General features: G+C 44.9%; 1 protein-coding gene across 1 annotated transcript in view; it reads right to left on the minus strand.

Moving 5' to 3' along the window:
- Positions 1–3875: 3875 nt before the first annotated feature.
- The window catches only part of LOC308158636 (septin-2A-like), a 14067-nt gene continuing 4052 nt past the window's right edge, over positions 3876–13890 (minus strand). The window contains exons 3-7 of the mRNA XM_080532316.1: positions 7199–7300; positions 6710–6855; positions 6240–6323; positions 5988–6045; positions 3876–3953 (exon numbers count right to left, since the gene is read on the minus strand). Of these exons, the coding sequence (XP_080388442.1) occupies positions 3888–3953; positions 5988–6045; positions 6240–6323; positions 6710–6855; positions 7199–7300 (456 nt within the window). The 3' untranslated portion in view covers positions 3876–3887. The remainder of the gene's footprint in view (positions 3954–5987; positions 6046–6239; positions 6324–6709; positions 6856–7198; positions 7301–13890) is intronic.

The following is a 13890-nucleotide window of genomic DNA, read 5'->3' on the forward strand; positions in this document are numbered from 1 at the left end:
TGATGATATATTTTCTGCTCTTTTGTGAACACAGAGTTCACTAGCTTGAAGCGCACACACATGCATGAACGCATACACACATGCACACATGCAATGCAATGCAATGCAATGCACACACACACACACACACACACGCACACACACACACACACACACACACACACACACAGTAATATTACAACAAGATCCAATGTGTTCCTGTCATCGTGTGCCATTCAAGAGCAGGGCAGAGAGAGGAGACGTAGAGAGGAGGCGCATGGTCACCTGAGCAGTTGCTGCTCTCCCATGGACGATTATTATGTAGCTATGAACTGGGCTGAGCTATGGACACAGGAGGGGTCACTCAAGGTAACCCATGCATGGAAAACCTATGAGGAGAGATTCTGGAGTACTGATGTATTGATGATGTTGACGCTGTCAGTCTGATCAATTATCAACAGTCAGCCATTCAGTTGACAGAGTGTCTAATAGGCACTGGCCATGCAATAATCGTTCCACTGGAAGCAGGTCACGGTCACGCGCATGGCCAAGTGCGCCCGCGGATGGATGAGGCGAGCCTTGGGTAACAAGCACGCGTGCGCTTCCTCCGGTCTGTAGCCTACATGCGTCTAATCTAATGCATGTGGCTGTCTATGTGCACTGTAGCCCGTGATGCGCTGGCATAACAACAACCATCTTTAGGGCATCAGCCCCCCTATATGTCATAGACTAAAGGCAAAAAAATAATATATAGGCCAGGCCCTACGGAAGACGCATGCACAATATCGAAAGAAAATGTGTGCATTTCAATGTGCACACATTTGTTCAATAGCTTAGGGAACGGACATTTGATGGGAAAATGATGATCCTATGATTATGCATCGCCTTGACATGGCATGATTACAAAATCTGTCAGCAGAGATGTAGTTCATCCCTCAAATGAAATCACGAAATACGGCATTAATCTGATTCTCTTACCTCACAGCAATCATCTATTGGTCATTTTGTAGTCGGATGGGGGACAAGCAGGTGGAAGGATGTAGAACGACGCCCAGGCAATTTTGGAGAGAGACCATCATCAGAAAGGCAATCATTGCAATGAACCGCGTTATTAATAGTGCAACTATAGCCTTCATTTATTATTTCAATCAAAGAAGAATTTCCCGATAGATATCGTGCGTGCTTACCCGTTTTGACCGGAATTCTGCTCTTGTATCGGATGTTGCTCGACATCTTCACTGCTCTCCTCCCTCGGTAGCTGAGAACGGACGGCTGGGAGAAAGCAGCAGCACCCTCTCTGTGTAACCACTGTAGACAGGTCTGGGGTAGGGGGGGGGCAACATCACCCAAAGCCCCCGCCCCTCTCTGTGTGGTACCTAATCGTGGTTGAAAATTAAGATGCCTCTGTTCTGACTGTCTCCATCAATATCATATGCAGCCTCCATGTGTGATCTGTGTTTTGAACACATTGTGATAACACATTGTATTGTGCTTTCTATACTCTCATCATCCCTGTAATTGTGTTGCATCATGTTGTTAAAATGGCAATAGATTGTTTTAAGCAATTGTTGGTAAACATTGTATAGCTTCAAACATGGTTAAAACTATAATTTCGATCTCATGGACAGTCAGTCCTTGCATCCATAGCTCTGTCTATGAATTTGAGAGTGGTAACATTTCTGCAGCCCCATCTCTCACCATAAAAGCTTTGTAATTGTTTGAATCTCAGATTAAAGCTGCAATCAAACCAACTCCGAGGCCTATAGCCTAGCACAGTCCGCTTTCCATCTAGAGCATTGTCTTCAAAAGTAGGTTATCATCTGTAATCATCTCCCAGTGTGGCATCCTGAATGCTCAACAACACACTTTTGACATTTGAATAAACCACTCCTAGTAAATGCGTCCCTAAAGAAAGTTTATTTGTGAAAATTGAGTACAAAAACTGAGACATTTAAAAACAGGTCTCTATTGACAGTGAGAATATTTGCAGAATTGTATAGAGATAGCCATGCTACAGAAACAATGTCAATGCCATGCTGATTATAACACACTCCAAAACACATTCATGACATGTACACACTCAGAAGGCTTTAGAGTGTATGTACTAAATGGTTGGCTTGTGCAAAGACGCTCTGTCAAACATTATAGAAAAGGATTCAGTGTAAGTAATGCGAGTTCCATGAATTCAATATATAAGATAGATTAATGTCAGGGAGAAAACAAAAGCAATGTGATCTAAGAAAAAAAAATGCCACCAACAGCAAGACAATTACTCAATTACTCAATGATAAATACATCAGGGTAACAACTTGGCAACTTACTTAGGTTGATCAGTATAAGAAAGCTAGTATCAATGATGGAAACATACATCTAACAAACAACCTGACACATTACAATATGGGCAGAATTCAGGCACAGACCAAAATATGTCAAACACCTTATTTTACCCACCCCCCCATCTTAAACACAAAGAGGGGACCATTTTAATGCAAGCTGCCATTACTGATCATTCTTGGGTCACTTAATCCTTGATGATACGTTCAGTGATTCCGTCGTACACAAACAAATGACAAAAGGGATATCATTGCGAGTTGCAGCATTCCTCAAACACAAGGACAGAGATTCCCTCTATTTTGATAACAAAAAACTGTAAAACTGCCCTTGTACCTCTAGCTGGTAGTATTTGCTTTATGCTGGTGATATGTAAGTAACATGATAACATGGAAATTCGACTCAACTAAACCATGTCCTTGTTTGAACAGACTGATGGAGAGAGACCAAGGCAAACTCCACCCATACACAAGAGCATCGTAGTGTATTACATAAATATTGCATATGATAGATAGACATGTGGAACACTATGTTACCCTCATAGTTAAGTGTTGTGCTGTTGAACATAGGAAATAGCACCACCCGAGGGACATGTTAATGTATTATTGAACTTTAGTATCAGAGCTCTGCAGTATACATGAGACAGAGTAACAAAAACATTAACATTACGTGAGCTTAGAATGATAAGGTTCTATCTCCGTTTAGGGCAGTTCAGAGATATTGAGCGTCAAAGTTTTTACATTCCATTATATTCTGTGAGATGGAACCTCTGTATTTTATTAATTACTAACTCAAAAATGTCAACATTTTAAAAATAACACCGCACAGGCATTAATAAACACCTAATGGATCAGATTATGTAAAAAACTCAATTTTGACCAAATATTGAGATAGAACCTTATAATTCTAACGTCACGATTAGTCAGTCTAATAAAACATAATTTCATTATCTTAATGTCAAACCTGCAACACAGAAACACACCTCAGTATATCAAATGTGTGTTAAGGCAACATCAGTAATACTACCAAAAACAACACTTGTAGGGCTGTGTTGGATCTCCATACCCAGGTTAAAAGACTTGATGATTAGTGAAGTCACCGGAGAAGACCTCCAATACGGCGTTGTGGTGTTCTTGACTTGATTGATTGTCGATTGATTGACACATGGAGACCGAGGGAGGTGCGTGTATGGCGATGATAAGCGGGATGATGCAGAATAGACTGCCTTTGGGTACCTAGCTAGTGGGGGTGGGGGTCCTTTATTAGGGAGCAGAGAGAAGAGAAAAAGAAAACAGGAGGTCAGTCCAGAGACTGTTTACTTCCTGTCTAGCACTAACACTACAAATACCAGTGATTACAGGCCATTCCACAAATATATCACAGCATTCAGATGCTGGATTAAAAACTACAAATACCAGCAGTCTTTACATTGAGCGGTTAAACAGCCCACAAAAGATGTTGGTCAGAACATACCTGTGTGTATGATATAAGGAGAGGGGAGGGAAGGATTCAGAGGAGGTGGAGGTGACCGGACAGCAGCTCACCTCCTTCCTCCTCCTCTAATCCCTCCCTCTCTTTCACTCTTCCCCCTGCATCTTCATCTGCGCCTGCATCTGAGCAATCATCTGCTGCATGCGCCTCAGCTATATAGAGAGAAAGATACACACATTATACAGTTGAATCTCATGAGAATAGATCTTACTGCAGACCTACCCTAACTCCTTTCTAAAGAGAATAGCCCCATCTCCTGGCTGAGCATGGAACTTCAGGTGACTCCACCTCACCGCTGTCAAATAGATTTATTTAATTTTTCACACTCATAAAGGCAGGATATGACTGACCTAGGCTAAATATAATGGAATCTGTACAGGTTTTCTTGTGTTCAGATGGTAGTAGACTAAATCAGGTTCTATGGTACTCTGTGTGTGGCAGGCTGAAGGAATGTATTTATGCACAATACATGGCTAAGCTGCTGTGGGATCCCAAGCTGCTTTGCTGCAGGAATGCAAGTTAGTAGTGTGCAACTGCTTTCAAGGAGATCACAGGAATACACTGTGCCCTAATTCGATGACCAGCCTTCAACTCACTTGTACACACAGATATTCACTTAAGAATGTACTTCTGACAATTTCCCTAGGACATTAATCTTGTGTTAGACTAGATGTGGTTCTAGATGTGGTTCTGTCCATTACAAATCTAACATAGATATACTTTACCTGACCTCACATAAGGACACAGACCGTGACCCACCCAGCCTTATACAACTCTGTACAATACTCTATACATCGCTTGGGAAATTCCCACGATAAAACTAGGCCAGGCCACTAAGTCAGGAAGTCAGACAAGATGTCATATCCTGGTCAGGCGTGTGTGTTTACCAACAGTTCTGATTGCAATGTCCCGGCTATACGTTGCCTCCCAAACTCCCACCAAAACAAAGAAGCCAATCAAGGGCAATCAGGAAACCGAGGGTTGTTCATTACCTTCTAACCTTGTTCATCGACTACATTTTTGCATATAGCCCACTGGCAAAACACAATTCATTTTTTTCCTTCCCCCGAGATTCTTCAATGTTGCAAGTTAGCATAGGCAACAACTGCAAAAATAGTCCTGCCCAAAATAGTCTAGAAAAGACACACATAACATAACAAGCAATCATCTATGGGCACGTGGGAGAGGGTTCTTGGAGTGTAACATCCAATGGAATTGCAAGCTCGTTCTTACCATGCTCCATCCAGATTTAATCCAAACCTGACTAGCTAATCTAAAATTCTCCAGACCTCCAAAGGAGGCATAAAAACAAGGTCATTTGGAGGCATGGCTATGTGAAACTAAGAGGTGCTAGCCCCCCCACGCTTCACACTGTAAACAAAGATGGTTGACAGGGAGAGTCCCATACCACTGTCTCTCTCTCAAAACCTGTAGGTGTGTGTGTGTGTGTGTGTGTGTGTGTGTGTGTGTGTGTGTGTGTGTGTGTACTGTAATACTCAATATGTGTTTGTGTCTGTTTGTCTGTGTGTGTGTGTGTGTGTGTGTGTGTGTGTGTGTGTGTGTTTGTGTCTGTTTGTCTGTGTGTGTGTGTGTGTGTGTGTGTGTGTGTGTGTGTGTGTGTGTGTGTGTGTGTGTGTGTGTGTACTGTAATACTCAATATTCAGTCTAGTCCCACAGCTGTGCCCCTGGTGGTCAGTACTGTAGTACTTATTATTATTATTATTATTTTTTTTTTTAAATTTGTTTTTCAGATTTTATCCCCTTTTCACCCAATTTGGTAGCCAATTTAACCCAACTTAGCATCCAATTATCCCCTGCCTATTGCGAAGGATCCGCCGCCCGACCCCGTGGCCGGCAGTCCCAGAGGAGGCCGCCAGGCAGACTAGGCTGACTGGCTCCTCGAGCCCAGTACCGTTACTCCAGCACCAGACGGGGGCGGTGTTGCGCGACGGATCCTAGTCCAGAAATACTCCTATCCCACCCTCGGAAGCGGCCGGCCAATATGCCGCTTCCCGTGTGCCTCGGCCATATCTGGATCTGGCGAGCCGGGATACGAACCCCGGCCCCGGTGGGCAGCATGCACTAGCGGCCAGTGCTTAGACCGCTACACCACCGCGGGGCTTATTATTATTATTATTATTATTATTATTATTATTATTATTATTATTATTATTATTATTACTCACCTCAGCCTCCTTCTGCAGAAGGATCTGGTCTTTATCCACCACTTCCTCCTCCACAGCCCTGAAGGGGATGCCACAATTCAGAATTCATTACCGTGAATCTCTACAGTGATTCTCACACAACATAATCTCAACCTGATCCTGTACATCTGTAGTGTGTTGGGTGTTCAGAGGCAACAGAAACTCTCTCTCTCTGAGCCTGTGTGTTTGCCTGTGTGTTATAATGAGGATAAGGACCACTGCAGAGAGACCCACCTGCCAGCTCTCTTCAGTCTCTCTGAGCGGAAGTTCTCATAGTGCAGGTCCTGAGTCACCTCCTGCAGGTCCTGCATGTGGGTGCTGTAACAATACACACACACACACACACACACACACACACACACACACACACACACACACACACACACACACACACACACTCCTCTTGTCAAACACTAGATGGCAATATAGCCCATCCAACGACAGTGGAAAGATGTAAGAATTATCTTTCATGAGGTAGGGGGAGCTTACATGTATTCTGTTAACTTTATCTTTATTCTATAGGTAACATTGCAGTGGATAATTCGGTATCTCACTTCACATTATTTTCTCAACAAAAGTTGCATACACGTTTTCAACTGGGAAGGGAGCCTATTTAGTTGATGGGTCGTGATCCTGTCTGAAACTACACCACCCAGAATCCTTATCCAATGACGTCAGGCGGCATTGTTGGCATGGTGACTCACACAAGCATGGTGCGGAGTTTGAGAAAGTCGTTGTGCTCAGGGTTCTCGACCTCTACGACCCCCCAGGGGTACAGGCGACCACGGATCTTCTTCCCTTTGACCTCAATCAGCTGGTTAGAACCAATCACAGCAAATGGAATGCTAGCCTGAGAGACAGAGATAAGAGGGGGAGGAGAGGAGGGAGGGATGGTGCGAAAAAGTGATGAGTAGGGGACAGAGGGAGGGGTGCGGGAACAGAGGAATACGGAGAGAGAGATCAGGGAGGAGGGAGAGGAGGGAAGGAGAGATAGATGCAGATGGTGACAGGAGAACAATGGTTATTGATGAGGAGGAGGGCACACTGCCTTACACTGACAACCACGGAGACTAAACCTCCAGAGTGGTCACACACACTGCTGTCCCTAGTGGTGCTGTGGTAGAAGTATTTCTATGTGTCTCTTTCCTCCAGTACCTCGGTCTTGAGTGGTAGATGCATGGGTCTCTACACACCTTCAGTACTCTGGTCTGCTCCTTGAACTCCTCGTCCTCATCTGAGTCGGCGTCTGGGAGCTGGTAGATCCTGATGCCGTGTTCCCCAATCTCATCCAGGATCTACAACACACACAAACATGAGATCAGCCGACAGGGGCATGACCCAACCCTGACCTCCGGACCTCTCACACTTCCTCAGGTCAATCTACTTCAAGCCCTTCCCCCCCTCCCCCCCCCCAGGAGTAGGATGATAGATAGATAGATAGATAGATAGACTTTATTTGTCATTGTTACAGTACAGGTACCAAACAACGAAATTTAGGAGGGGAGGCTCCCCTGGTGTTTAAGAAAGGAAAAAGAAACACATTTTGGAAAAAGCATAGATGCATAAAATCACAAGAAGATAAGGAGCTGGTTTACATCAATAGAGGCTATGTACACAATCCACTGTACTATACTGCACAGATAGTCAACTAGGGTTGTCATATTGCCCAAGAAAGTATTTTTTCACATTTTTTTAAAGTGTCACAGTTTGCAGGCTTGAAAATGTACATGTTTGTGCCTCAGCACTAGCTGCCATTACAATCCGTCCGGACTTGTCCTGGGCCCAGAACTTAGGCCTTTTCTGTGTTCAGGGCCTTGACGGCCCTGTGGTAGAAGCTGTCCTTCAGTCTGTTTGTCCTAGCGGCCGGAGGGGATGAAGTTGCTCTGTAGACATCTTACTCATCGAAGGCCACTTTAGCTCTCTGTATCTGAAGGCTACCACAACCCAGACACAGCCCCTCTCTTCTAAACCAGTCGGGCGGGCATTTTGGAAGGCCGTCATGGTGGACAGAAAAGGGATTCATATTGTGTCGCAGCTTCAATGACAAGAGGCGGATTCTGAGTAATATCAGCACACACTGTATATTTCCCTCCTTCTTGATCAAATCAACGGCCCCTCTACCGGCTCATTTGGGGTCTGTAGGAGAGGCCTCTACGCTAACCTCCAGACCATGAAATCCCACCAGTTACGCATGCCATGATTAACGTTCCCACAATTATCTGCTTAACAACTCCAGTCTTGCCCACTGTTGTGGTTTGATAAAGCATAGACTTCTAGCTTAACAACAGAGCACTGACGCTGGGTGTGATCGTGTAACAGTCACCGTGGTGTATTCAGTGTGTGTAGAGTTGTAACGAAAGTAAAGACTGCGTCACAAAACTGCAGTACTACTGAGAACCAGTGAATACCTGCTGTATTTGTGCAGCCTCAGACCCAGTGATTTTAATTAAGCTACCCTTAGGGGGGCGACATGGAAGAGAGAGAACAGGGTGGGGGGAAAGAGAGGGGGAGGGAATGAAAGGAGAGTTGAAAAATAATAGTGTTTTAGAGCAGGGGTGTGGGGGAGTGTGTGTGTGTGTGTGTGTGTGTGTGTGTGTGTGTGTGTCATAGGTCTTACAGAGTCATAAGGAACATTCTCACCCCGCCTTCGTTCAAACCCCACCGGTGTAGAAACAACCAGACAAAAGGCCTTTGTTCACCAGTATCTAGGGGGACAGATGTGACTATTTATTATTCTAAAAACATCAAAAGGTGCATTTTGCCTCTGTTTTCTCAAGAACACTGAATTCACAATGCAAGTGCGGCATTATCGAGCCAAATAATGCCAAGGAAGTTGTTTTCCTGACATTTTGGGGACTTTCATGTAATCTATAAAGGACAGTAGTTGAGTCAGCCAGGAGCCCGGGAAGTGAAGGCAGGTTTTTCCTATAGAGCAGGGTACTGTTAAGGCTCTTGTTATGGCTTGGGCTTATTTTCTCAGCATGCTTAGAGCCGAGTGTGTGTCAGAGGAGGGTATTGTTACGGACCAGATCTGAAAACAAACAGACTCTACTGGACTCAGTGGAAAGCGTGACATAGTACCAGATGCTCTCCCCATCTCTCTCTCTCACACAGGCGTGCGCACACACACACACACACACACACACACACACACACACACACACACACACACAGACACAGACCGGACAAGCATCAGAATGGTGGAGCAGAACACTGGGAATTTTGGAAGGAGAAAAAATAAACAGATATCAGACACAAAGGCAGGAAAAAAGTAACAAACAACAAAACCGGTCACGTAAATCCAGCATAAAATTAGAAGTTAAAGAAAAATGCCGGGAAAAAAAACGGGTGTAAAATGTGTTACTGATAAACCAGCTATGGGAGGAGTACAGAAGTTAGAAGAATCGACATTTATGTTTTGTGTCAATCACGAAAGCAAGTTGCGTGCATGGATCTTAAGAGGAGGATACGGCCAAACATTAAATAAGTCCAAACACAACCACTCGCTACTACTTGTGTCATTCAATCTCTGGACAGGTGTTTGCACCAGTTCCCCAACCTGCTAAACCCAAACCTTCTAATGACTATTTACCAGGATTTACCTGTAACCTAACATCTATTTACTGCAGAATGACGACAGCACACCTGTAATCACCAACTTTAAGGGATGATGAGGTGACGGCAACACTGGCTGGTCTAAACCTGCCTCTACTGGACCACTGAGGGAACTATGACTCAACAATGGCACAATACCTGCTTGTGAACAGCCTCTGAATTCATATTCAAGTCTTTCTGAATACTATAGTGACATGGGATAGCTGAATCTCATTGGCTTATCAAACTGAGTCATCATAGCTTAATACAGCAGCACTTCAATATTAGGCCTTTACAGAGATATGGGCATATATCAGAGATATGGGCCACATCTCAACAGTCTCAAGTGGCATCGTGGCCTCTCCTTGTCTGCTGTCATTGCACTGGCATGAAGGAAGAGGGGAAAGCAGATTCTGGTAGTGGTAGGCGTCCTCCACATTGTTTTTTTACTTTAAATCCAGAATTTCTGAAAGGACACAGAGAGGAAGCCACTTTAGACTACTGAGATGCACCCCAAGAGACGAGGATAAAAGGGCCTTTTAATTACCACTTTCACTGGAGCTGTAGCAACCAATAGCACTCTTACAGTACACCAGCCTCTCTCCGCCGTTGTATGTTTTCATTGGCACAGAGATGTTGGCAACAGGAGCCATTTTGATTTTATGACTATCCTGCCTGCTCACTTCTCCCTAGTCAGTCAGTCAGTCAGTCAGTTAGCCAGCCAGCCAGCCAGCCAGCCAGCCAGCCAGTCAGTCAGTCAGTCTCTCTCTTTCCGCTCCCTCTTCTCCCCCCTCCCCCTCCACCTCCGCCCGCTCCTCCTCCTCCTTCTACAGTGTTATGGTTGGCAGTGCAGGTCTCGTCAGTGCTTTCAGAGCCAGTAGGTAACAATGGCACACAGGGCTCTGCCTCAGTATTAATTAGAATAGGAAGTGAAAGCATCAGATTCAGTCCTTCATTTGTTTGCTGTAGGATACGTGATTGAATATGACTCTGTGTTTGTGGAGCAAAAGAGCTCGTAATATCCCCCTGGGGGCAATACACGGTAGCACGGCTACAACACATCTGTTTGTGCTATGCTTGGCATGACAACGATAGTTGGCTAACAGCAACAGATCTGAGGCCAACAGGCTAATGAACAGCTAGTGTAGAGAGGACAGTCTTCATTTATGGTGGTAGGTAGTGGACATCACCAATAAGTTGAACTGTTGACAGTTTGACACATTTGGGAGATTTTGTAGGGAGTGTGCAAATAGATACTGTAATTCCTTGGTTGTGTACGTTCATGCTTTGTAAGCTTCAAAAGTTCTTCACTTTGTTGTGATCAAATATGATTGTTCCCTACTCACTCCTAGCACAACACCTCTAAAGATAGATGTAATTACAAAGGGACAGTTGGTCAGCCATAGCCAGACAAGTGTTGTTGCATCCCACAGAATCCCTCAGCTCTCCAACTTTCAACCACACAGAAGCACCAGCTCTGTTTCTTACTAAAAACCTGTTATTACCAGGATCAGATACCAGGTCACAAGAAACCACCAAGGGAAACATACCTTCACATGGTTTACTTGCTACATGGTCAATCCAAATAGAGTTTTTGACTAATCCCGCCACAAACCAGTGAGAAATCCAGCCGAGAACAAACACCATCTGGATCAAGCAAACACATGAGTAAAACAAAATGGCCACAAACCATAAAGGGGTTTGTAGCAAACAATAATATGAGCCACAGACTGACTGACTGACTGATTGACTGATTGTCTGTCTCCCCCTCTCCCTCTCCCTCCCTCTCCCTCTCCCTCCCTCGCCTGCTGACTCAGCTGATACTCCCTGGCCTGTTAGGGCCTGGCATGGTGTGTGTGTGTGTCCGTGCTAAACGACTATTTCACAGAGGAACAATACTTGGAAGTGAAAATATTTACCAAAGCAACTCTTATGAAATCAACAATGCTGAGGGGAAAAAACTCTGTAGAGAAAAACAATTGAATGGCATCTTTAAACTCTCATCGACCCTGCATCAGGAGGATAATACTGGGAAAACGTTCACATAACATTTACGTAATGTTACAGATCATAGACCCTGGAGCCATTGGAATACAGTTAAACACTACAGAATAAAACTAAATCGAAGATGTTTTACAGTAAGTGTCCATGTTCTTTAACTTCACAGGGCTAACACCAGTACTATTCAGATTACACAACCAAGAGGGTTTTTTTGGAGGAAAATGCTGACTCCTCGTTAGAAACCCGCTCAGCCTTAATTCAGAACTTAATTTGTTAACCTTAAGACCCATGAGAACAAATGACAGGAAATGTCTTTAGACAAACCCTCTCTCCGGTCTGCAGGGAGTCTGAGGGGGTGACAGAGCCCCAACAATACCTGCTCTGAGGAGAGGGAGGGGGGATTAGACCCACTCACACACACACCCATACATGCTCACACGAACAGACAAACACACATCTCTCTCTGCAGCTCAGCCACTTAACAGGGCTGGTATAATCCGGCGTCGGAAGGACAGCAGGAGAGAGAGAGAGAGTGTTTGTGTGGGGAGAGTATGTGCCTGGCTCCAGCCTCTCTAGTCCACCGCCCCCATGGACCCCACCCTTGCCCCCTTCTGTCTGGACTGAGGGTTTGTACAGTAGAGACCACCCACCTCTCCCTCTGATCACTGAGTGTGGAGGAGTGTTGCTATGAAGCCATGTGTAATAATGTATAAGCTGGCTTCACAAAGGACATGCTTAAGTTTTAGACTTATTAAACAGAACCATAGCTGTGGCCTGGGGTGGTCTAGTACCATGGTCTACAGTGCACACATATGCCCATGTCGACATGGGTTCGAATCCGGCTCATGCCCTGCTGACACGCCCTCTCACCCTTCTTCTCCTTACTTTCCTGTCTGTCTTCACTATATCTGTCCAACAAAATGAAAAATATGAGTGGGACTGCCCCCCCCCCTAAAAAACAGCACCATAGCTTGGGCTGGCTATGAAAATGCACTGTAAGTTCAAAGGACTTGAAAAATACTGTTCACGTGTTTGTAGTATTAAAGAATAACCTGACCCTGAAGAATGTCTAGAACTCTATTCTACTTTACAATTGACTCAGAGTAACTTCTGGGGGTGAGGCCTAGATGTTCCAAAATCAAGGAAACCTGCTGTTTTCACACTGTCCAATGTCCACTCCTGAGTAGATGTTTGTGTGTGTGTTGAAATCATTTTCTCCATGGGGGGAAATGTGTATTTATTGTTTTAAAATCTGCTGAAGTGCGGAGCATGCCCAGTCACAATGACTGCCAGAGGGCAGAAAAATAAATACACCCGTGTGTTTGAGTCACGTGCAGGAAAAGGATTGGTAGTGACCACACATACACACACACACACACACACACACACACACACACACACACACACACACACACACACAAACACAAACAGTGGACCTGCCTGGTTCCGGAGACATCAATCAGGTCATCATTGTTCAAACTTTACGCCTAAAGGCCAGCTACTGTTTGTGTGGGCAAAGGACCCATTAGTCACTGAGGACCAAAGTGGTGCACTGCTGCATTAGGCCCTCAGAAAATAAAAGAGAAACACCACACAGCTTGAGGAGAGAATACAATGCCTACATTTCCCATCATGTTTACACTCACTTGGGCCAAAAATACATGCTAGAAGGTTTAACCTCCATACAGCTTAACACTCCAAATTGAAACCTCACATCACAGAATTTGATCCAATAACTTTCTAGACACCTTTCCATGTCTCTATTCCTCTTTCCTATACTATTAGTGCTATAAAGGTCCATACTGTAATAGAGGCTAGTTATTAGCTAACACTGTCCCTCTTTCTGTGAGTTCTACAGTATAAGATAGCCTGGTGAGGGATAGCCCTTAGCTACCACTACACAACTTCGCCAGCCTTTGAGTGTAGCCACTAGCCAGCTAGGCTAATGTGTCCCTGTGGGCCTGTGGAGCTCCTGGTTCACACAGCAGGAGCAGGAGCTGAGAGTGTCCGGGGGAGTCCACAGGAGCTAGACAATGAAGGGAAAGCTGTGACAGCGCCGCGGCAGGGGTGAAATATAGCAGCCAAGGGACAAACAGCCGCTGGCCACGTAGGGAGGGAGGGAGAGACAGGGGAGATAAGAGGAGGGAGAGGGAAGGGAGGAGAGACACAAGAGGTGAAGGGAGAGGACAGGGAAAGGGAGGAGGGAGAGCAGAGCAGAGCGAGGGAGAAGGGGGAGAGCCTCTGACCCTTGTCTTAAGTACAACCTGTAGGAGGGTTACACAACACATCA

This window comes from Nansenia antarctica, assembly GCF_963989245.1.
Source record: "Nansenia antarctica genome assembly, chromosome: 5".
Classification (NCBI taxonomy): domain Eukaryota; kingdom Metazoa; phylum Chordata; class Actinopteri; order Argentiniformes; family Microstomatidae; genus Nansenia; species Nansenia antarctica.